A 26,025-nucleotide genomic window follows, 5' to 3' on the forward strand; every position below is an offset into this window, starting at 1 on the left:
ACACAGTTTTAATCTGCCAGGAAGTTTTTTAATAGTATTCATTTCTGCAGGATATAGTTAAAGTCTGGAGAGGGGTCAGTGGTGTAATTACATGTTTCTTCTTGCAATGCTGTCGACGGTCGCCCTGACGTATGACGGAAATGAAAGGGCATGTGTCAGCTGGTTCTATACAGCCAATGAGAGAGCAGCAGGCAAGAAAATATGTTCAGAAGCAAGAGACATTGTAATATTCTCACCTCAGTATAGAAGTGAAATCCGATATGTATTTGGAAAATGCAGTTGTGTTGTCAGGTCCCACTGTAACAACAATCTCAGAAATAGCAACATATTCAGAAGAAACAGTCAAATATTTGTGACAGCAAAGATATAAATTTCACAGCTGTGTGATTAGGATGATGATGATGATGATGATGATGATGATGATGATGATGATGATTGTGGTTAAAAATATTGAAACTACATACTACAGGATTAGTAAGCGTATAAGGTAGAAAACGGTACAAAAATTAATGTAAACCATTACTATTTGTTATTTTATTTCTCCTAGTATTATTAAAGCGTAGACAACTAATAAGTGGCATACATATAGAATAGGTATAATATTAACTTTTTCGCAGATACTTTATGTCTATAAAATAGTTCATAATTTTCATTAGTCAGGATAGGTTAAAAATAAATTTTTCTCAAGGAGCCTCTTAAAAAAAGGGGGTCGTTTTTTACTCTGGTAAATGTGGTACGCAATGAAATACAGTGATAACTAAGATACAGTTTTATTATTATTATTATTATTATTATTATTCTTTCGATTTCGGCCATCTTTGGACCACGTTCAACAATTCACTTGCCCGGCTTTTTGATCTTTTTTTCTCTCTTCCCAATATTTCCTCATCATTTTCGAGTGGTTCCTCCTCCGCTCTTCCGACCATTTCCTGTATTATTCTTTAGTTTCGTTTCTTCTGGAAAACACTTAATTTCGTTCACTATTTGTCTAAACTTTTCCCTGTCCCTGATTGACTCACGGGTGACATTAAAATAGGCCAAATCCTTTTTCACCATCTGTATCCATTTATTGTTGGTTTTTTCGTTCCTGTTACTATTTTCAAACACTTTTCTTGTTAGTCTGTTTCCATCCATCCTCGACAGGTGACCATAAAACGTTAGTCTGCGTTTACGCATTGCCTCACTCACTTTCTCAATAGTTTTGTATATTTCCTTATTACTCTTTAGCTTGTACTCTTCTCCAATCTTTCTCGGTCCTAATATTTTTCTCAAAATTTTCCTTTCTTTCTTTTCCATGTTTTCTATTTCCCCCTTTTTGTTAAGAGTTAGGCACTCCGATGCATACAGGCATTCTGGTCTAATGACAGTTTTATAATGTCTTAATTTAGCTTGAATCGAAATGTTTTTTTTGTTATATATGTCTTTGGTTTTTTGAAAAGCAAATTCCATTTTCCTTGCTCTCGCCTGGTTTGCACTCTTGTCTAAACCATTCACTTGAATTATTTCACCTAAATACTTAAATTTTTCTACTCTCTTAATATTGCCGTATTTAGTAATAAGATTTTTCTTGTTATTTCTATGATTAGACATATACACGGTTTTTTCAAATGAAATCTGCAGTCCAGCTCTGGCCGAAACTTCTTGTAGTTTCTCCAGGTAGTTTATTATTATTATTATTGTAACAGATTTGTAATTGAAATTTGTGCCTTTCTTTGCATATGTTCCAGTTGCCTTCCCCATACCTTATTGATATAGTTTTTTCCTCTGTTCTGTGTATAAGCATATTATTTAAGAAAGTGTGGAATTGTATAGTTTCCACTGTCAAGTTGTACATGACATTGTGAACTGAAGATCATGTGACTAGTTACAGTAATGCTCTAGTTACCTGGCAGTGCAAGCATGAAAAGTGATAACGGAAAAAGCCTTCGCGGGCAACGGCAGTGACTTGCTATTGACAAAATTAAATTTACTGGCAATGAGGAGGAGAGATCAGAATGGAACATGCAAACAAAACGTTGAATTGGAGCAAGTTGATGGTCAAGCTGTTATGTCAGGAAACTGGACTGAATGGTGTTATGTTTTAAGTGCCAGCTACTGTGCCCTGGGGAGCCTTCATTCAGGAGGCACCATCTGTGGAAAGCAGACAGATGAATTTACTTACCATCCCTTAAATGTCCTCGATTTACAAAACACCACGCTAACCTATATTCTTACTTTAGAACTGACGCTGCAGCAGGAGCACAAGGAGGCACAGAGCTGAGTTACCATACCCTGCACAGTAAACACATGTAGTCTTCTGTTAATTCCATTCAATTCACAAAATATTCAGTGTATAGAAAAGGACGTGGCTTCAGTGTGTCCTGTGTGAGCTGCACTATATTTTCATTTTAGTTTAATTTTCCTTACAAATTTTTAGCATCATATAAAAAAGTTTACAATACTTATTTCCTGGTGACATTACCGAATTTTCAACATGTGAAAAACATTTTTGTTATTGAATTTAGGCAAACACAGTATGGAAACAAAATTTTAAGACTGCATTGTACTGTCAACATCTCCAAAGCAGAACTCCTTCAAAGATCACTAACAAAAGATAATTTGAGTTTAGTGGAATACATAACACTTCGCTCACACGTCAAAAACTAAGTGGTCATCTGTTTCATTTCATTATGAGAAACAGAAAACTAGACTTGTAATTAACCTGTTCTTATGTTTTCTGATCTGGCTTTCTACTTACTTTTACCTCATGAACTCCTACCGCCACTACTCTTGTCCTTACCACAGAAGTTTAACAATGTTACTGTCATTAAATAATGATGTGGTGATTTCTTTACTGAAATTATTCTAGAATAGTGTCATTCTGACTCACTTTTTCGATGGAGCACTGCTTATGATGAGCGGCTTTCTTCTAATTTTTGAGGAGACTTTCCCAGCAGATTAGTTACAAAGTGCTTCAATGCAGACAGTGTTCTTTATTATTATTATTATTATTATTATTATTATTATTATTATTATTGCTGGCAGTGCAGCCTTTATTTTGGATATCTATTCTAATTGGTTGAATTGATACTGATAAGGTGGCAGCTTTTGGAAAGATATTAGTTTTTATAAGCTGCCATTTTCTTTCTTTCTTTAAATTATTACTCACTTCAACAGTAAGATGCTGAAGAGCAGCCACTCATATCCTGCTGTTGCTTTGCCACGGTGGGCATGTTAACAATAGAATGGTTGGGGCTGTTGTCAAGAAAAATTACTTACAGTTGTAGACATTATCTCAGTTGACATCGTATGACAATCCTCTGGTGAAGAGTGAGGTCTTACCGTACCACTAAATAACATTTGATGAATTTGCTTCTAACATTTTCCAATATCATAAAGCACACAAAACTAATTGTAGATAAAATATTTCTGCCACAACTATAAGAAATTAAAATAAACAAACTTTCAGCATGACATGAGTGGTCCACAGGACAACAAGCTGCCTCGTGTGGCGCAAACGGGAATAGTAATAGTTGTGGGGGTGAACATCTGGCAGTGGCTACAGGTATCATGGGATGTGCTGAATGTTGTAAATCCTGCTTGAGCCTCACCTCATTATTTCCTTCATAGCTGTCACTCTTGTAAGTAATTCTGAACCAGTACAAAATGCAAGGTTCCGTTCTAGTATGCTGAGGGATGAGAGTTTTTAGATCAAACCTATTATAATGTAAATTAATGCTGAGGAGTATTTTCAAATGAAAATGCGTGTCTGTGTTTAACTGTTGTGCTGCACAGGGCATTGGCACACAGACGTGTAGCACCGTGACAGTGCTCCAGTTGTAAGTATACCAGATTGTAAGACATTACGACATCTCCTCCCTGTTTTTCATGTGTAAGTGTGATGCTGTCTGTCACCGTGGCCAAGTTTTCAGTGTATTTTGCTGAGTAATACTTTCAATTTCTTTCTAATATTATTAATTTCTTCTTCTTCCTCTTCTAGTTACCATCATCCCCTACTCCTGATTGACTGCTGTGAGTTGCATTCAGACTTGTTACAGTTTTTAGTATGAGCAGTAATCTTGTGACAGCTGAGTTGTTTGCATTACTTGTGCAACTTCCTTCACATTGAATGCCAGTTTCCAATGAAGTGGATTTGGAAGCATAAATCCATGTGATTTTTGTGGTGCAGTTCAAACTGTTACAATTTTAATTTTATAGTTTAATACTATCAATATTTACTCTCTAAATGTTGCAATGTGTGGTGTTGTAAGGTTAAAATATTAATAATAATAGTTATAAAATAATTCTATTATTAATACAATATTCTAACAATATAATGACACAGATATCCTCTTCTGTATTATGTGAATCCAATTTTTACCTCTGTATGACTATTGCATGTTTTTTAGTGTTTTTGATGCATACAAATGTACCAGGCTTATACATTTTCACACTAGAAAATTGCAAAAAATGTGCAGTTCAGTAAATACACGTAGTTTTTTTTCTGATGTGCACAAGAGCTTGCACTATTGTGGTCAGGTAGCACTGATTTGAAGCTCCAGAAGGCAGTATGTATGCTAGGCGGTATATAAAAAAAAAGTGGTACAAAATAGTTTAGGACTACAGCTGTTTGTGCATATATCCTTGGGTTGGACACAGATCAAATGAAGAGATGGTATGTTGCACAAACTAACTAGTGTAGAAAAGTTTCTTGAAATTACTGCAACCAGTCGTCTTTTGTTACGTTCTTCAATTTCTTTCATTATTCCGTCACCAGTTTCGAACTGCCTAGCAATTCATCATCAGATGGTATAATCCCCCCATGAACCATGGACCTTGCCGTTGGTTGGGAGGCTTGTGTGCCTCAACGATACAGTTGGCTGTACCGTAGGTGCAACCACAACGGAGAGGGGTATCTGTTAAGAGGAAAGACAAACGTGTGGTTCCTGAAGAGGGGCAGCACCCTTTTCAGTAGCTGCAGGGACTGACCTGGCCTTGTAACACCAACCAATACAGCTTTGCTGTGCTGGTACTGCGAACGGCTGAAAGCAAGGGGAAACTACAGCCGTAATTTTTCCCGAGGGCATGCAGCTTTACTGTATGATTAAATGATGATGGCGTCCTCTTGGGTAAAATATTCCGGAGGTAAAATAGTTCCCCATTCGGATCTCCGGGCGAGGACTACTCAAGAGGGCGTCGTTATCAGGAGAAAGAAAACTGGCATTCTACGGATCGGAGCGTGGAATGTCAGATCCCTTAATCCGGCAGGTAGGTTAGAAAATTTAAAAAGATAAATGGATAAGTTAAAGTTAGATATAGTGGGAATTAGTGAAGTTTGGTGGCAGGAGGAACAAGACTTTTGATCAGGTGAATACAGGGTTATAAATACAAAATCAAATAGGGGTAATGCAGGAGTAGGTTTAATAATGAATAAAATAAAAAAAAATAGGAGTGCAGGTAAGCTACTACAAACAGCATAGTGAATACATTATTGTGGCCAAGATAGACACGAAGCCCATGCCTACTACAGTGGTACAAGTTTATATGCCAACTAGCTCTGCAGATGACGAAGAAATTGATGAAATGTATGATGAGATAAAAGAAATTATTCAGGTAGTGAAGGGAGAAGAAAATTTAATAGTCATGGGTGAATGGAATTCGACAGTAGGAAAAGGAAGAGAAGGAAATGTAGTAGGTGAATACGGATTGGGGCTAAGAAATGAAAGAGGAAGCCGCCTGGTAGAATTTTCCACGGAGCACAACTTAATCATAGTTAACACTTGGTTCAAGAATCATGAAAGAAGTTTGTATACATGGAAGAAGCCTGGAGATACTGACAGGATTCAGACAGATTATATAATGGTAAAGCAGAGATTTAGAAACCAGGTTTTAAATTGTAAGACATTTCCAGGGGCAGATGTGGACTCTGACCACAATCTATTGGTTATGAACTGTAGTTTAAAACTGAAGAAACTGCAAAAAGGTGGGAATTTAAGGATTTGGGACCTGGATAAACTGACTAAACCAGAGGTTGTGCAGAGTTTCAGGGAGAGCATAAGGGAACAATTGAATGGAATGGGGGAAAGAAATATAGTAGAAGACGAATGTGTAGCTTTGAGGAATGAAATAGTGAAGGCAGCAGAGGATCAAGTAGGTAAAAAGACGAGGCCTAGTAGAAATCCTTGGGTAACAGAAGAGATACTGAATTTAATTGATTAAAGGAGAAAATACAAAAATGAAGCAGGCAAAAAGGAATACAAACGTATCAAAAATGAGATCGACAGGAAGTGCAAAATGGCTAAGCAGGGATGGCTAGAGGACAAATGTGAGGATGTAGAGGCTTATCTCACTAGGGGTAAGATAGATACTGCCTACAGGAAAATTAAAGAGACACAATAAAGAGATACAATATCTCCCATTTCATCTTCATCTACATCCTCTACCATTTCCATAATATTGTCCTCAAGTACATCGCCTTTGTGTAGACCCCCTATATACTCCTTCCACCTTTCTGCTTTCCCTTCTTTGCTTAAAACTGGGTTCCCATAAACACTCTTGATATTCGTACAAGTGGTTCTCTTTTCTCCAGAAGTCTCTTTAATTTTCCTGTAGGCAGTATCTATCTTACCCCTAGTGAGATAAGCCTCTACATCCTTACATTTGTCCTCTAGCCATCCCTGCTTAGCCATTTTGCACTTCCTGTTGATCTCATTTTTGAGACGTTTGTATTCCTATTTGCCTGCTTCATTTACTGCATTTTTGTATTTTCTCCTTTCATCAATTAAATTAAGTATCTCTTCTGTTACCCAAGCATTTCTACTCGTCTTTTTACCTACTTGATCCTCTGCTGCCTTCACTCTTTCATCCCTCAGAGCTACCCGTTCTTCATCTACTATATTTCTTTCCCCCATTCCATTCAATTGTTCCCTTATACTCTCCCTGAAACTCTGCACAACCTCTGGTTTAGTCAGTTTATCCAGGTCCCAAATCCTTAAATTCCCACCTTTTTGCAGTTTCTTCAGTTTTAAACTACAGTTCATAACCAATAGATTGTGGTCAGAGTCCACATCTGCCCCTGGAAATGTCTTACAATTTAAAACCTGGTTTCTAAATCTCTGCTTTACCATTATATAATCTGTCTGAATCCTGTCAGTATCTCCAGGCTTCTTCCATGTATACAAACTTCTTTCATGATTCTTGAACCAAGTGTTAACTATGATTAAGTTGTGCTCCGTGGAAAATTCTACCAGGCGGCTTCCTCTTTCATTTCTTAGCCCCAATCCGTATTCACCTACTACATTTCCTTCTCTTCCTTTTCCTACTGTCGAATTCCATTCACCCATGACTATTAAATTTTCTTCTCCCTTCACTACCTGAATAATTTCTTTTATCTCATCATACATTTCATCAATTTCTTCGTCATCTGCAGAGCTAGTTGGCATATAAACTTGTACCACTGTAGTAGGCATGGGCTTCGTGTCTATCTTGGCCACAATAATGTATTCACTATGCTGTTTGTAGTAGCTTACCTGCACTCCTATTTTTTTTTTTTTTTTTTTTTTTTTTTTTTTTTTTTTTTTTTTTTTTTTTTTTTTAACCTACTCCTGCATTACCCCTATTTGATTTTGTATTTATAACCCTGTATTCACCTGACCAAAAGTCTTGTTCCTCCTCCCACCAAACTTCACTAACTCCCACTATATCTAACTTCAACTTATCCATTTCCCTTTTTAAATTTTCTAACCTACCTGCCCGATTAAGGGATCTGACATTCCACGCTCCAATCCGTAGAACGCTAGTTTTCTTTCTCCTGATAACGACGTTCTCTTGAGTAGTCACCGCCCGGAGATCTGAATGGGGGGACTATTTTACCTCTGGAATATTTTACCCGAGAGGACGCCATCATCATTTAATCATACAGTAAAGCTGCATGCCCTCGGGAAAAATTACAGCTATAGTTTCAGCCATTCGCAGTACCAGAACAGCAAGGCCGTTTTGGTTAGTGTTACAAGGCCAGATCAGTCAATCATCCACACTGTTGCCCCTGCAACTATTGAAAAGGCTGCTACCCCTCTTCAGGAACCACATGTTTGTCTGGCTTCTCAACAGATACCCCTCTGTTGTGGTAGCACCTACGGTATGGCTATCTGTATCGTTGAGGCACGCACGCCTCCCCACCAACGGCAAGGTCCATGGTTCATGATGGAGGACCTGAAAACATAACAAATAAATTATTATTATTATTATTATTTCTTTTTTCACGTGATTACTAAAACATCAAGACCATCCATCTTATTCAACAAAATTTATCAGATGGTTTTCTAATAATTAATGAAGAAATATTAGATTTGGATTTCAGTAAATCGGCTACCAGAAATTAAATTTGAATTGGCTAACTTACAATTACACACTTTTCATTATGAAGCTCAGACCGATTGTGGTTGCAAGTTGTCATTTAACATTGTTACCAAAAATCTCGGAAAGTTCTTCGCCAATTTACATGATGCGCTCTCTCTCTCTCTCTCTCTCTCTCTCTCTCTCTCTCTCTCTCTCTCTCACACACACACACACACACACACACACACACACACACACACACACACAGTCCGATGATGTCCCCCATGTGATGCTTGATTGGAGACAGATCTGGTGATTGCAAGCCAAAGCAACGTGTTGTCACTCTGTAGGGCATGTTGGGTTACAACAGCGGTATGTCTGCAAGTGTTATCCTGTTGGTAAAAACCTGCTGGAATGATGTTCAGGAATGGCAGCACAATAGGTCAGTCAGAGTGCATTGGATATCCACTACAGTGCTCCTGCTGTCTAGCATGCAGACAGGTTGGTTGCAGGACCTCAACTGGCTCCTCCTAATCAACACATGGCCATCAGTAGGACTGAGGAAGAACTAGCTTTCATCAGAAAACACAACAGAAGTCCATCCTGCCCTCCACTGAGCTCTCACTTAACTTCATGGAAGTTACAAATGGCTGTGGTTTGTGTCAGTGAAATGCACGCTACAGGTCATCTGGCTCGGAACTGTCCTTGAAGTAACTGATTTATAACAGATCTTTCTATCACTGTGGTGGTATCTGCTGCTGCAGATGTAGTACAATGTGCCAGAACCACGTGCCAAACACTGTGGTCTTGCCTCTCGGTAGTGCCATGTGACCATCCAGAGCCCAGACTTCTTGTGACTGCCCATTCTCATGACCACCACTGCCAGAAACCGTGTACAGTGGCGACATTCCTGCCAAGTCTTTCGCAATATCATGTAAGGTGCATCAGACTTCTCGTAGCCCTTTTACATGATCTTATTCGAGCTCAGTGAGGTGTTGATAATTGTGTCTGTGTCGCCTTAAAGGCATTCTTGACTAATGTCAACTCACCACATCCAATCTCAAAGATAGCTAATGTTCACAACCATTACAGCATGTATTTAAATCAAACCTGATTTGCATCCTCATAGTGGTGCTGCTAGTGCCACTCTTATGCAACTGATGTGAAATTTGAATAGACATCATCTTCCAGATGTAAAACACACCTACCAACTTCCATTTACGGCGTAAAATGTTTTCTTGATGTTGTGATTCTCCCCCTCAGTCAGTGCATATATAGCATTTAAACCATTAGACAAACTGTTTCTCTTCCTTATGCATAATTTTAAACAAAAATTGTATACACAATTGTTTGCCATTTTGTTTTCTTCCTCAGAATCGGATTTAAAAGAAAACAGGAAAATTTTATTTGTGGAATCTGAATTGTCTGTAATCCGATCGGTTTGCAGGTCAAAACTGTGCAACATACTGTCCCTGAAGCTATTATCCTCACAGATGCGTTTGAGCAAGATTAGTGTTTATTGTCCAGTTGACATTGAGGTCATTTAGAGACAGAGAAAAGCTTGGAATGTTTCAAGGATGGGAAGGAAATTGACATGCTCTTTCAAAGAAACCATCCTACCAAAATTTGCCTGGAGCTATTTAGGGAAAGAATGGAACACCTAAATTACAATGACTGGATGTGGATTTGAACTGTCTTCCTCCCAAATGCAAGTCAGTGTGCTAACCACTCTGTCACCTCACTCAGTTCACAGATCTATCTGTAGGAGAGGTCTCTCGTACCACGTATACCAATTATTCCAGCCAGTGTACCCATTCATTTTATGAATCTTCAATTACCAATCAAGATTTCGTTCAGTTACAATAAACAAGACCCAAGGTCCGAGAGACACGAGAAGGAGGCGACGGACAGAGAGAGGGAGAAAGACTAGGTGGACAGAGAGGAGGAGGAAGAGGTGGTGGATAGAGAGAGGGAGGACAAGATGATGGTAAGAGGGAAGGGTGAGAAGGAGATTAGTACGTACAGGGTGATTCACGAAGATATGCAAATATTCTAATATGCTATTCTACAAGTAAAACTAAAGCAAAAAGTTCATATAAACATAGGTCCGCAAATGTTTAGTTACAGAGTTACGGCTAGTAAGATTTTGCCTGAAATTTAGCAACTTCGAAAATATGAAGCCATCGCAAAACTGTACGAGGTTAAAGTAAAGCACGATTTCCATTTATTTTGCTGTTATTGATCTGGTGAATTTAATAAAACGTGTCCCAGACATACTGATTATGAACACTAGGTAGAAAACCTGTCTCCCGTAACATTTGAAATACTCCACTAATGGTTCGTGCATTCGGAATTCTCTGAGTTGGATAACGTACGCGATCTTTGTTAACTACAGCTGTAGGATTACCATCACATTTTCCATAAATAGACACCATATCAGCATATTCGTCTGTCGTAAATTTGAAAGGCATCCCTATTTGATAAATAATCTACAAACTATAACAGTTACTATGTGGGTTCACTTAAATACACTGTTGTTGTGAACATTCTTTCACTGAACGATACAGAAAACTAACTTGTTTCAAGATTAGGAAATGACAGAAACATCTAACAAACAGTTGCCAGCAATGACATAAACGTTTCTATATTCTTAATGGAAAGTAAGCAAATTTTCTTGTATAATAATCTTTGCTTCTCTGGATGTTCTGGAAAACTACTGCAGATACACGCCTCGGACACATTTTATTAGATTCACCAAACCAATAACAACAAAATAAATGGAAATTGTGCTTTACTTTTATCTCGTACAGCATTGCGATGGCTTCATATTTGTGAAGTTGCTAATTTCAGGCAAAATCTTTTATTAGCTGTATCTCTAACCAAACATTTGCAGACCAATGTTTATATGCACTTTTTTCATTAGTTTTACATGTAGAATAACATATTAAAATATTTGCATATCTTCGTGAATCATCCTGTATGTCCAATTCCCATACACATTGAGGGGCAGCAAGAACAAATGTTCTAAAATTTTCAGACTGATCTGTCACTCACTGTAGTGAGGTGTAAACAGGATTGGAACTTCATGGTGGATTTGAACTGAGCATTGCCTATGAAAGGCAAGGTACATCTCAGTCTGGCATACAGCTTTAATCTGCTGGGCAATGCCAGTCTAAAATCTCTAACAAATTTTCACCTTCTACTTACTCCAAGCCTACAAAAAAACTAAAAACTGGTGTACAGCTGGCTATTGGTACAGCACTTTCATGACATAATAAAAAGTGATTATAAAGAATCCGCCTTGATTGCAAATAGAAACCGGATGTTGACCTAGGTTTTGGCGGGTATAACTAGCCTTCTTCGGAACAAACTAAAACTGCAAACCGCCTAAAGAGGCATGGTCCAACATTAATACAGAATGCCCAAAAGTGCAAAAGACTCGCATAAAATGTAAAGTAAACGGTATGTTTGTACCATGTCAATAGCTGTACCATTTATTTTACATTTTATGTGAGTCTTTTGCACTCTTGGTGTTGTGTATTAATGTTGGACCATGCCTCTTTAGGCAGCTTGTAGTTTTAGTTTGTTCCGAAGAAGGCGTGGTTACCCCCGCCGAAACCTAGGTCAACATCCGGTTTCTATTTGCAATCGAGGCAGATTCTTTATAATCATTAAATTATTCACGATTGCTGACACGCTGCAATGTTTAAAGTTCTCAAACATAATAAAAAGTTTGAGACAATATAGATAATAGTTCTGAAGAATGCCGAGAGAAAATTAGCATAACTTTTTAAGAACACACCTGTAAAAATTCACTGTTTACTTAGTGACCAAGCCTGTTCTGCCATGTGTGGTCAGTAGTGATAGTGAGTCGTGAACATGAACTAAGCTGTAATAGTAGCATTCCTAAAATGTCTATCATTTGAAATGGGGCTGTACTGCTCTCAAGGATTACTTAAAATTTTATAATTTACTTGCGGCAGTTTTAGCTATGTCACACTATTTATACAGGAAAAAAGCACTGTAATATAGACGGATGATTGAAAGTGATAGATTAGGGTGTTAAAAAGCTTGTTTATCCTGTCACTATAACACAAAATTTAAACTTATTTGGTGATTAGGTAGTTGTGAATTTCAATAAAATGCTGATCATAATGTCAGTGTTGTTGTAAGGTGCTGTTCTTCGTAGGCACCTCACTGCAAAGAATATGCCACAGGTTACAGAATTTCACTCAATGCTGCAAACATTTCTAATATTCAAGAACATGAAAGTGTTGCTAATTTTACAAAAATGACTAAATCTTTAATGTAGAAAGGGGTAATGGATGTTATTTAAATATGATAATTGAAAGGCCTGAGTGCAATACAAAGAATTGAAAGAGTAAATGTAACTAATGGGTCATCACACGTCAAGGGGACCAGGGGTCCCCACATGACCACCTCCAAATCCAATGAAATTTGGTTTGAAGGTTCTATATGGCCTTTGATGGTTATATATAAAATTTCAGTTCAGGTTTTTTTTCCCAATTTATTCTTACTGTAACATAATCCTTTTTGCTGGGCATAAATGAGAAAAATCTTTAAAAAAAAGTGAGGACTTTTGTTTTACTTTCTCACTGAGCTTTTTCCCTATTCAGTTTGCAGGTATTGCCAAAATCCCATCTTTCATCTTAATTTCTTAGCCTTCTTTACAATTTTAGTTGAAACAACAAATTCTTTAGTTGTTCTTTCAATAGTGCAGTTATTTGGGGCCAGGGTCAAAATTTGAACTTTACTGCAATTGCCTAAAGTCTGAAGGTTAATCTAAAGTCCTTCAATTAAGATGTCCATATTTTTACATTTTTTGGCACTCTTCAATTTGTGTTTTAGCAATATCTACTTGGCTCATACCAGTGGTCATGGCAATTGCCCTAATAATGGTGCTCTGGGCTTTCAGAGTGCTTTATGTATCCCGTTGAGTCCCTTTTGCTGATCCACTGAAATTTTAATGGTGTGTCTCGAAGTAGTGATAATGAAGTATTAACAGTAAAGCAAGCATCAGCAACACCCATGTCTTCAGTGGTTGGTGATTCTTGGTTATCCTGGTGGAGTGGTTCCTTTTGGGCCACTTCATGTCTGCATTTTGTACAAATTCTGACAGGTTTAAAAACTTCATCAGTCAGTAACCTCAACTAATCAGACACTTCAATGGTTACTGGTGTTAAAGCGTTTTTGGTTATGTGTTTTTTCTTTACCAAATGGGTTGCAGCAAGTCTTCTGCCGGAATTTAAATTTTGTCATCAACAAGGCATTATGGTATGAACAGATTTGAGCATCTTCAGTAAAATCAAGCTAGACCTACATCATAGAAGCTCCTTGTCCATTGGCGACATTTCCTTAACTGGTTGTACTAAATGCTTTCTCTGAGAATTACTTTGAACAATTAGTTCATGAGCCCACACGAATTGTAATTGGTTGCGAAAACACACTTGTCCTCTTAGCCACAAATAATCCTGATCTAATAGAGAGCGTCATGACGGATACAGGGATTAGTAAACACAAGGTCATTGTAGCGAGGCTCAAAACCATATCAACCAAAACCACTAAAAATAAATGCAAAATATATCTATTTAAAAGAGCAGATGAAAATTCCCTTGATGCCTTCCTAAGAGTGAGTCTCCATTCCTTCCGAGCTAATTATGTAAGTGTAGACCAGGTAAGGCTCAAATTCAAAGTTACAGTATCGACAGCAATAGATAGATTCATACTGCATAAGTTAATATGAGACGGGACTGATCCACCATGGTACACAAAACACGTGAGGACATTGTTGCAGAAGCAACGAAAAAAGCATGACAAATTCAGAACAACACAAAATCCCCAAGACTGGCTAAGTTTCACGGAAGCTCGAAATTTAGTGCAGATGCCAATGTGAGATGAGATGGTTTTAAGAGTTTCCACAATGAAACATTGTCTCAAAATATGGTAGAAAACCCGAAGATATTTTGGTCGTATGTGAAGTACACCATTGGCAAAAAACAGTCAATACCATCACTGCGTGATAGCAATGGAAATGTTACCGATGATGGTGCCACTAAAGTGGAGTTACTAAATACAGTTTTCTGTAATTCCTCCACGAAAGCAGATGAAGTAGATATTCCAGAATTCAAAAGCAGAACAGCTGTTAGCATGAGTGACATAAAAGTAGATATCTTAGGTGTTGCGAAACAACTCAATTCACTTAAGAAAGGAAAGGAAAGTCTTCTGGTCCAGGTGGTATACCAATCAGGTTCCTTTCAGAGTATGTAGACACAATAGCATCTTTCTTAGCAATCATATACAACAGCTCACTTGGTGAAAGGTCTGTTGCTAAAGACTGGAAGGTAGCACAGGTCACACCAATATTCAAGAAACGAAATAGGACTAACCCATTGAACTATAGACCAATATCACTGACCTCGATTTGCGGTAGGATTTTGGAGCATATACTGTACTCAAACATTATGAATCGCCTGGAAGAAAATGACTTATTGATACATAACCAACACGGATTCAGAAAATATTGGTCTTGTGCAACACAGCTAGTTCTTTATTCCCATGAAGTAATGAGTCTTGTAGACAAGGGATTTCAGATCGATTCCATATTCCTGGATTTCCGGAAGGCTTTTGATACCATTCCTCACAAGTGACTTTTAATCAAATTGTGTGCATATGGAGTATAGTCTCAGTTGTGTGACTGGATTCGTGATTTCCTCTCAGAGAGGTCACAGTTTGTAGCGCTAGATGGTAAATCATCGAGTAGAACAGAAGTGATATCTGGCGTTCCACGAGGTAGTGTCATAGGCCCTCTGCTGTTCCTGATTTACATAAATGATCTTGGTGATAATCTGAGCAGCCCCCTTAGGTTGTTTGCAGATGACGCTGTAATTTACCGTCTATTAAAATCATCAGACGATCACTTCCAATTACAAAATGATCTAGAGAGAATTTCTGTATGGTGTGAAAAGTGGCAATTGGCACTAAACAAAGAATAGTGCGAAGTCATCCACATGGGTACTAAAAGAAATCCTATAAATTTTGGGTATACGATAAATCGCACAAATACAAGGGCTGTCAATTAGACTAGATACCTAGGAATTACAATTGTGAGCAACTTAAATTTGAAAGACCACATAGATAATATTGTGGGGAAGGCAAAACAAAGACTGCGCTTTGTTGGCAGAACACTTAGAAGATGCAAAAAACCCACTAAAGAGACAGTCCACATTAAACTTGTCCATCCTCTGCTGGAATATTGCTGCGCGGTGTGGGATCCTTATCAGGTAGGACTCGCAGAGGACATTGAAAAAGTGCAAAGAAAGCCAGCTCGTTTCGTGTTATCGCGCAATAGGAGTGGTACGATACGCGAGTTGGGGTGGCAGTCACTGAAACAAAGGTGGTTCTCTTTGCGGCGAGATCTATTTACGAAATTTCAATCACCAACTTCCTCTTCCGAATGCGAAAATATTTTGTTGACACCCACCTATGTAGGGAGAAATGATCATCAATAATAAAATAAAACAAATCAGAGTGTAAGCGGAAATATTTACATATTCCTTTTTCCCACGCGCCATTCGAGAGTGGAATGGTAGAGTAGTAGTATGAAAATGGTTTGATGAACCCTGACAGTCAGCTCCATCCGATCCAACAAAGTAGCAGGATGCAAGGGTCTGTTGGTTCATTTTATACAATACTTTATTAACCTATAACAAGCAATTTTGAAGGGTCATGAATATTCTGGTTTGAAGCACAATGTAAGATGCTATTACACACTGTGGTGCATATGAAACATTCACTTAAAATTCACAATTTTTGTAAATTACCTGTAACAAATTGTGTTGTTTGTATATAAAATATACAAATCAGGCTATCTAAACATTTTGTCTTATGCTTACCTTCAGATACAACAATGATTATTGATTACTCACTCAGTATTCAACACTAAGATTGTACAACGCCAGAGATAACACCAAACAGAAGACTGTCAATGGGAAAATTGCCAATAATGAAATCAGTAGGTGAAATTGTTGATTCAGCAATGTATCACTGCTCTGACGATAGAGCCTTAAACACTATTGTTGCTTTATAATGCCAATGGAAACTGAGTGGCAATGCATATATGCACCACCCTGCACTGTAGGGTTAAAATTTCTAAAGCAACATCGTGTTCCATTACGATCTTCTAGATTTTATAATCTTAAAAGTTTGGACAAGAAGAGAATAGAAGCTTTTGAAATGTGGTGCTACAGAAGAATGCTGAAGATTAGATGGGTAGATCACATAACCAATGAGGAGCTATTGAATAGGATTGGGGAGAAGAGAAGTCTGTCTCACAACTTGATTAGAAGAAGGGATCGGTTGGTAGGACATGTTCTGAGGCATCAAGGGATCACAAATTTAGCATTGGAGGGCAGCATGGAGGGTAAAAATCGTAGAGGGAGATCAAGAGATGATACCACTAAGCAGATTCAGAAGGATGTAGGTTGCAGTAAGTACTGGGAGATGAAGAAGCTTGCACAGGATAGAGTAGCATGGAGAGCTGCATCAAACCAGTCTCAGGACTGAAGACGACGACAACAACAACAACAACAACAACAACAACAACAAAGAGTATTTTCTGACTTTTATTTGTAAACACTTCTTATTAACACAGTTACATTTCCTCAACCACAGGCAAAACTTATGCTATTAAGAGACACTACAATTATGCATATTTTGATTTTAAGAGTTCAAATTGTGTTATTTTTTGTATTTATCGATAATCCATTTTCCATAATTTTGATAGGCATTTTTACTCATCAAAATGCAAGAGCCAGAAATTAAACAATATAGCTTTGAAAGCTTAAAGCATGCTGTGGCTATAAAAAAATGATTGAACAAGATTTTTTGCCATCTTTGCAGGCACTTATTGTTTCCTCTAGGCATCCAATATTAATTAAATTTGATCCATATATAGACATCATAGGTAGGAATAACCCCCTGAAGTTTTGATGTGATTGGTTTATATGAAAAGTAGCAGTGCTGAGTCAAAACTTGGCTCTCAGTATAGCGTAATGAATTTTTTTAGCCACTTTAGAGCCCTGTATCTATTTTTAGGTGTGGCTAAATTCCTAATTTTTGCCATGGTGTTATTCAGCTTAAAAAGTTGTCTATGTATATTAAAGCAAATGGCCAAATGTTTGCTAGGACTTTACACATGCACCTTCATACATGATGCAAAGGTGGGCAGCCTCTCTTTAAAAGCCCCTAAAATTCGACCACTGGACTGCAATTCAGTATATAACCATCAAAAACCATATAGAACCTTCACACCAATTTTCATTAGATTTGAAGGTGGTAGAGTGGGGACACTTTTGAATATTGGTCCCGCTGACATGAAATGACCCTACTTGAGGTACAGTTAAAGTGATGAACAAGTGATAATCTCACGGACTGTACTTCCACTATGATGTAGTTGGCTGGGATGTTCAGAAGACAGTTCAGAAACATTTTTCTGAGCATGTTAGTCAAACTGTGTGTGTGTGTGTGTGTGTGTGTGTGTGTGTAGGAAGAGGATATGGACCGGGGGGGGGGGGGGGGGGGGGGATGTGCCGAGTGCATGCCGTATATATGTCCCACATCTCCTAAACTATTGGAGCAATTCGAACTACATTTGCTACACATACTACTTATCGTCTGGAAGTAGTACTATGGGGTTAAGAACAATCTAGCTTCTTTAGGGGTGGGAGTATGGGTAAAAAGGTTAGTTTATACCTGACATCTAGCCTGCCCTACATGAGTGGCATGTTGTGTGAGTAGCATCAGAATGTGTTTCAGGTGATATATGACTAGACGGGCATGGCTGTGCGGGGAGGGGGGGGGGGGGCGCAAGACCAAGATAGGTGGTAGGAAGAGAGGGACCGAGAGACAGGGTAGGGAGAGATGGACTGAGATGAGGAGAAGGGGTGGATGGAGAGAGTGGATGTAGAGGATGGGCAGAGAGAGGGGAGTGTCAGACAGATGGCAAGGAGGGGATGGACAGAGGGAGGAAGCAGAAAGGAGGTAGTCAGAGAAAGGGGGCAGAAGATGTGAGCAATGCAGATGATAAACCAACACAGAAAGTAACGCTTTGAATGAATTGGAATATAACATGTTAAATTATTTCCATGTCACATAGTTTCTCTTCAACTTTTATAAGGGTGAGGCTTTTATTGCTGGTCATATCTAGCTGGTTGCACAGAGGATATTAACAACCACACGGTCAAACTTCAGTGTGGAGAGATGGCTTTGTCTTGTATGGAGAAACACTTGGGGCCAGCCATTGTATGTGTTCCACTTTATGTATTGTACCACCTCTTATCTTGCTTACAAATATTTCAGTCTGGGACTTGGTAATTAAGACACCCCAAATTATTTCTCCATTGGTGGCAGTTGGCATTGTGCAGATAATAAACGCAATATCCCACCCCCATACCCAGTTTACATATTGACTTACAAACCAAAAAGTAAACCTTCACACAAACTTTTTGTTGTAAAATATGCTACTGTTTTGTTGACAAATCTATCGTTCAACATTCTAATTTCTCGAGAATGCTTTTTTGCTGAAACGGATTGTGAAACAGATTGTTTTTCCCTTTTAATCTCTTGTTAGCTGCCTGATGGCGAATATTGTAAAATAATGAGTAGTTGCCCAGGTGCACAACTGTGAAGCTATTTCTGTTTCTCTGGGTTTTTGAGATAGTTTATTCTCTTCAGGAGAATTTTGGATCATGAGATGGAAGGCATTCAAAATGTGAAGTCCTATCCTGTTACTCTAAAAAAAGTTTATCCATATCACTGTAAATTAATGTTTTTATTTTGAGTTTCACTATTCCTGCCATATGTTGTATTTTATAATCTGTGTTTATTCCTTTTCCAGGATTTGGATGTGGAGCTTAGGAGATTTCAAGAACATTACTCCCAATTACTGTAACTGCCAGTTGGTATGCTCAAACATATTTTGTATGAAATAGAAGTTATAGATACAATACATAATGCTGTTATTTTTGACTTCCATTCATATGTTTGCTCATATTATATTTGGATAACAAAAAATCATACATTTTGGTAATGTCGTTGTATATGTTCTGTAATTTATTGACTTCCATAAGTGGTTTGGTTGTTGTAAATTAGTATGCCATAATAAGCATTGTAAATAAGGTATCGTGTGTGTGTGTGTTTGTGTGTGTGTGTGTGTGTGTGTGTGTGTGTGTGAGAGAGAGAGAGAGAGAGAGAGAGAGAGAGAGAGAGAGAGAGAGTGCTCACTCCCACAAGTGTGGGTTTTATATATGTGAGAGAAAGATGTCATTGTTTGTGCTAACAGATGCTGGACACTTCCAGAGTTTTTTGTTAATACTGAGTAAGACAACAGTGTTCAATAATTTATTTTTATTAAATATGCACTAAATTTTGTAGACTTCAGTGTAACAGGGTTTCCCAAATAATAAAGCACCGCCAGTTGTTGAATCTCAGGGAAAATGACTGCCAGAATTGTAGATAAGTTAAATATTACAGTGTTCACCATGTAATGTGATTTTAAAATAGGTACACTTCATTGGTCTAGTTGTATAAATGACAGGCCCCTTTTAATGACAGGTTTATGTTTCAGTTGTGCTAACTGCAAAAAAAGAGGAAAAATGTACACATTCTTAATTATTTTTATTCACAAGTAGTAGTTATTGTTCTTTGTATACAAACCAGTCTGACAGTAAATTAAACTGCTTTCCTGATTGCCTCTGTTCAAAGTTGATTTTAGTGCTTGCTTCAAATTTAATAAAAGTTACCTGTTATCTTTCTTCTATTGTACACACTTTATGAAATTTATTTTGTCCACTCTTTGTGCTGATTCTTAACACATTTTACATTTGTCTCCAACACCAAATGATAAGAAAACACTTGCAATACAGGCAATAAATAAGTTATTTGTAGGTTCATTCTCTTGAGTACTTCTGCTTTTATTGTTTATATTACTCTGAAGGGTAGTTGCCTTGTGTTTTGTGATTTTTAAGAGTACTTAGGCAGTGCTCAGAGCAAGACTGTAAGTATCTAATTTCTCAGTGGGGAGTATGACACACGGAAAACCACACATGCGATTTTAATATTGACTGTGGAAGAATTATTAAAAATGAATATTAAGAACATTAATACTAGAAGTAGAAAAGTTAAGGGAAGAAAAACTATGTTGCTGTTTGGGCAGATGATTTTCATGTAACGACTGCCAGCTAAAACTACTGTGATGAGGCAGTGACTAATAGTATTTGCATTAATAAAAATGGTAGTTGTTGTTGTTCTCGTGTGGACAGGACAACAGAAGATACATCAGTTGCAGTATTCAAAACTGGACCGTTTAAATATTAAATTAATAGTTAACTACCAAATGGCTGTATACTGTCAAATTTTATTTGCCCTCTACATGTGCAAACATTTTCGCTCTCCTGAGACTCTCTAGTGAAAGGTGTTTTGAGGAAGATGTAAAGGTAAACATTAAATAAATAACACAACCAAAGCTCACATTTCATACAAGAAAGAATGTGGTACAGTGTGATTTGAGGAAAATCGTGTGGGACTGTTCCCTGTAGTTAAGTTTCCTCGTCTTGTATAATTATCACTGTAATTGCAGTGCACGTGTGTCAAGAAGTTTACTGTGCAGGAACACTAGCCATCAGGTTTACATAACTAACTGAACTGTAGTCATAGAATATTCAAAGAACTGTTCAAAGAAACTGCTGGCTAATCATTTTCTGATGTGGGGGACCACATCACTTCTGTTTTAATCATGTACGTTCTTTATTTTAATGTACAAAAAATGACATTTATAAAATAATCATGAAGATCTTGGATGAACATTTCACTGAAGTATATCCTAGTGTAAAATGTTGTGACAGCTTAAAACTGTGCCAAAATGGAAAACTGTTCACTGCTGTATAAGAAAATATTAACAGTAGAAATAATCCTAAAAGTTTTGTTCAGCCATTCTCCACAATGTATTGGCCTACAGGAGTGCTAGTATAGTTAAGTGTGCAAGTGAACATTGAGGAATGAGGTACCAGCTGATTGGAACTCTAAAGTTAATCTTTAATCAGGCCTAGACAGCTTAATTGTAAAAAGCATTGCCCGTGAAAAACAATAGTATGAGGTTTGGTCAACCACGCTGTTTGTCTGTGAAGCATACCGAACGAAACATAGAAAAGCATATGAAACAGAAAACATAGAACAAAATAACATTATCATTTTATCACAAATTCCAGCTGATATGTCAGAAGATCTGTTTCCTTCGGATGTGAGAAAAAATAACATTCATTTTTAATACATACACTCAAAGTACTGGAAAGAGAGGTAAGCTTCATCAGAACAACTACCACTCAAACTGAAGTGACAAGACAATAGGATATAGAGCATAATCAAAACAGTGTGCTAAGCAGGCTCAATTCTATTCTTTCCACATATTCATGTAAATGAAAATATCGACCAGTACGTAAACACAGTATACTAAATTTGAGTCCACCAGTTATTCTGTAATAGAATACAGGGAAAAAACTAAGCAGCCTTCAGACAGTTAAAATGTAACACATTGGAAAAACTCATTAAGATGCACGATTTATTTGGTATTCCCATACACCACCTCCATATGCTCTAAAATTCTGATATCATCTGTGGCCCCACACTCCCACAACATAAGTGGTTTTATGTATAGTTTTTCAGATGTTGCTACCAGTAGAAACAAAAAAGTAATTCTTAATGTTCTTATTGCTTTTTGTGTGGTGCCCTGAAGAAAAGTAAGTCCATTTAAATTATTATAATTATATTAAGCATCAATTTAGGATTCGCAGGAAGTGAATAGGACTCTGTGCCTGTTATCGGGACGCTGAAAGAGTATATTACACACACTTCAGCATTTCCGTGGTAGATAATCACCAGTTTACATGAGTGTGTCTCATGAGACTATACAGAGCAATATTTATATATGTGGCAAGCAATTTGAATCTGTATTTGGGTGTGAGCATTTCATCTTCCATTTGCCTGAAACAGGCTGAGAGCTAATAAATAAACATTTGGCAAAAATACGACGTATAGGCTTTGAATGCTGCAATTTTGTCATAAACTGCTGTGATTGATTTTGTGGTAAAAGAACAGCTTACATTGTTATAAGCAGATTTCTTTTAACCAATGTATATAAATGTATCTTAATCTGTGAATGCATTATTGTTTCTGCAAAATGTAGGAACAGGGTTCAAATGTCATACACTGTATTTGGATAACTATTTTGGACAGAATGCTTTATACACATTTTTCTCGTAAAACATACAGTCAACTAATTGGGAAACCCTGGGAATTATAACCCCATCATAATTGTAATTATATGTGATGTTTTCTGAAAGTGTATGTGATGGTTGTGTAAATGTAAAAATGTGAAAGATAACTTTAGTGTTAAGATATTGAGAAGCACCAAGAGTTCATTTATGTCAGATATTATAGCAATATTTACCTTACTTTATGTACGAAAGAATACTGTGCAACCAGTCTTTCTGTAGCCTTACTTGTTGCCTTTGAATGTGTTTGAACTCACTTTGTGGCATGGAGAATGGACATGGAAATAATTAGTGGATGAAGACATGTGCCTTTGTATGATAAATTTGTTATTACTTTCAGTTAAATATGTTGTTACCATATCTTGCAAGTGTGTGAAGAACTGTAAAAGTATCACTCTACAATTTGTTCTAAGTCACAGAGACCAGTACTTGGTAAGTTGGATTAGAGAGCACTTAAATTAACAAAACTTAAATCAACTGACTACCTATGTTTCAAGATCGATTTGTTTTCCTCGGAGTGGTTCATATTGACAATTGTAGACAGAGATATTTCAGTTTAGCACTTTTTTTATGACCAATAAAACTTACAAAAATTGTTTTGGAGACTGAAGACGTTATTTTTAAACCATCGATGTTATGGATATAATAGTAACTATTCCTCAGTCACAATTACGTTAGTTGTTTGATCACTATTTTTGAGATGAAGCATCAAAAGAAATTAAATATTGCTTAGTTCATTGTGCCTACAGTAATCTATCTGTTGCGTAATATGAGGAGGAGGTTAATCACATATTTCTCTCTTCCAAGTATGCTCTAATTAGGCTGTTTCCAGGGTGCCTCTTTCCTCCTCCTCCCCCTCCTCCTCCTCCTCCTCCTCCTCCTCCTCCTCCTCCTCCTCCCCCCCTAAATATCTCTCTCTCTCTCTCTGAAAAATATTACTGATTTTTCAAAAAGGTGTTTTTTGTCATGGAAAAAGTAACTGAAGTCAATACAATTGGCTTATTTTAGAAGTATTTTTGTCTTTCACACCCACGAATGACTTTGTTATACTTCTGAAAGAAAAATCTCAAGGCTTTTTTAGAAATAAAATGGGGGAAGGAGGTATGAGGTATTTCGTGTAGAAAACTAATTATTTAGGGAAAATTGATGAAACAAAAGTTACTTTGTTATATGGTTGCAGGCATGTGATATCTGAATTTATAGCTTCCATGCCAAATATTTCCAAACAAGGCTTTTTAATGACTAGCCCATTTCTTTCTCAATTTTCTGCTTATTTTGATAGTGTTATAATTACTAGTAGAAAATTGACAAGAAATTTTACAATTTATCACTCATCTCTGTACTGTCTGCTATTCTTCAATAGATGATTCACATTATCAATAAGTAGGTGACTAATATTGATTGTATAATTAACATTATGAAAGACTGAAAGTTGATTTAGAAAGCTACTGGATTTTTACACCAAATTGGTATTAAGCTATTCAGTTCTTCCTTTGAGAATGTTCAAGAGAAAGGTAACACAATCAACAAATACTTTTGCATTTGAGATAAATCAATAGTGTATTGGTTTATTTATAACATGTACCTGTTTACTCACTGTGTTCTGCTGTGATTGATCCTTCACTATTTCAATAATGTCTAAATAATCCATGCTGCATTACATGATCTCTTAATTAGGGTAAGCAGTTAATTTTAAAAATGTATAAAATAAAAATGAAGACATGTAGTACTATTAAGACTTGAATAACTGTATGATTTATGCCAAAAAAACGAGGTGTGATAAAATGTAAAGTATATATTTATGTATTAAAACAAAGTTCATTTATAATTTAGTATAGTTCAGAATTGTTAATTGATCGTAGATTAGACTTGCAATTTTTCTTGTCAGTGAATTTTGCTTCAAGCAATGATCTTCATTCCATGCATCTTAACAAATTCCAGAATTAAATATTTATCATGCAAATAAAAATACTGCAGTAATAGTTTGGATTGGATCACAAACTTGTAATGTCATTCGGTAATTGACCAGCACATCTTGTTTACATTTCGCAGAAGAAAAGTGATAAAAACGATACACATGTAGTAATTTATTTTTCTCATTCATGCTAGTATTATTGGTCTCCAAGATTCATAGATGGGCTGGATTCTGCAGAGAAATTGTATTTATAGACTTTTAGAAATCTTGTTGCCTACCTAATACGAGTGAAGAAATGTTTAAAAGAAAAGGAGACATACAAATTGTGACATTTATCTTAAATGTGATTTGTAAACTATTTCATAACAAGAACATACTGCCATTTATTTCTTCTCAAAATCATATCACTGCCATTCTCACCAAGTAAAGCATTTTTAAGCTGTTCAATTTGAATTATCTAACTGCAAATGAGACTGTGAATTAATATCTACATATGTATATATAAAATATATGTATACATGACTAAGCCTATTTTACAAGGCTGAAAATAACTGCCGTTTTATTAAGCATATATTTATTTGCCTTAGAATGTCTAATGGAAGGCAACATGGGGATCACAAAAAGTCATTCACTCTTCTGGAAGTTATTTGTTACTTGTCATGAGGTTGCAAACCAGGCATGATATTTAAACATGACTCAAATGACAAATTTCAATAACTATAGTATGTTTTTTCACATGTTATTTCACTAGCATTCATTTGAAATGTAACTGTTGAAGAAAAAAAGTTCCACTAAAATTGTTGCAAAATATTTACATTGCCTACAAACACTGTTCTACATACTATCCAGTTGCCTTCCTGCAGTCCTTCATAACACGATTGCTGTAGGGCGTAGGCTTTATACTATATTTATGATTTTTTTTTTCTTTTTTTTTTTTTGTAAGGTTTAATATTTTTGTCAGAGTTGCTAGTTTTTGGGATATTAAACATTTGTCTAATAAAAACAAATAATGTAATTTGCCTCAGTTTGTGTTGTTAATTAAATTTAATGTGAAAGGAACTAGCTTTTCATTTTTTCACCCAATTCCAAAATTGTCATTAAGCATTTGTTACACAGTTAATTTCTTGTACACTCACTGACCTCAAATCTTATAACAAATATCTGTTTTATCAAGTTAATCTTTCCCAGGCCAAATTTTTATGTTGCTTTTTTTTTACTTACAAATACTAGTAACACATTAAAAATTATTTCATTTTTTTTAGCTTTGTGTGTGTGGGGGGGGGGGGGGTGTGTCATACAAATTCGGTGGAAATACAGGTCAGGAATCTATATTCAATCAATAATATTCATAAAATAGTCTTAAAAGTTCGAAACAACTACTTTAATAGCTTTTTATTCACTAATAGCAAAAAAGATAACCAAGACAAATAATGGACCTCACTGAAAGCC

At 36.6% G+C, this 26,025-nt stretch overlaps 1 protein-coding gene across 2 annotated transcripts in view; it reads left to right on the forward strand.

Moving 5' to 3' along the window:
* LOC124619245 (ATPase family AAA domain-containing protein 2-like) overlaps positions 1–25,631 on the forward strand; it is a 236,223-nt gene extending 210,592 nt beyond the window's left edge. For both annotated transcript variants that reach the window (XM_047145490.1, XM_047145491.1), the window contains one exon: positions 19,232–25,631. In XM_047145490.1, the coding sequence (XP_047001446.1) occupies positions 19,232–19,285 (54 nt within the window). In that variant the 3' untranslated portion in view covers positions 19,286–25,631. The remainder of the gene's footprint in view (positions 1–19,231) is intronic.
* The last annotated feature ends 394 nt before the right edge of the window (positions 25,632–26,025 follow it).

The sequence above is a fragment of the Schistocerca americana genome, chromosome 6 (assembly GCF_021461395.2).
Source record: "Schistocerca americana isolate TAMUIC-IGC-003095 chromosome 6, iqSchAmer2.1, whole genome shotgun sequence".
Taxonomy (NCBI): Eukaryota; Metazoa; Arthropoda; class Insecta; order Orthoptera; family Acrididae; genus Schistocerca; species Schistocerca americana.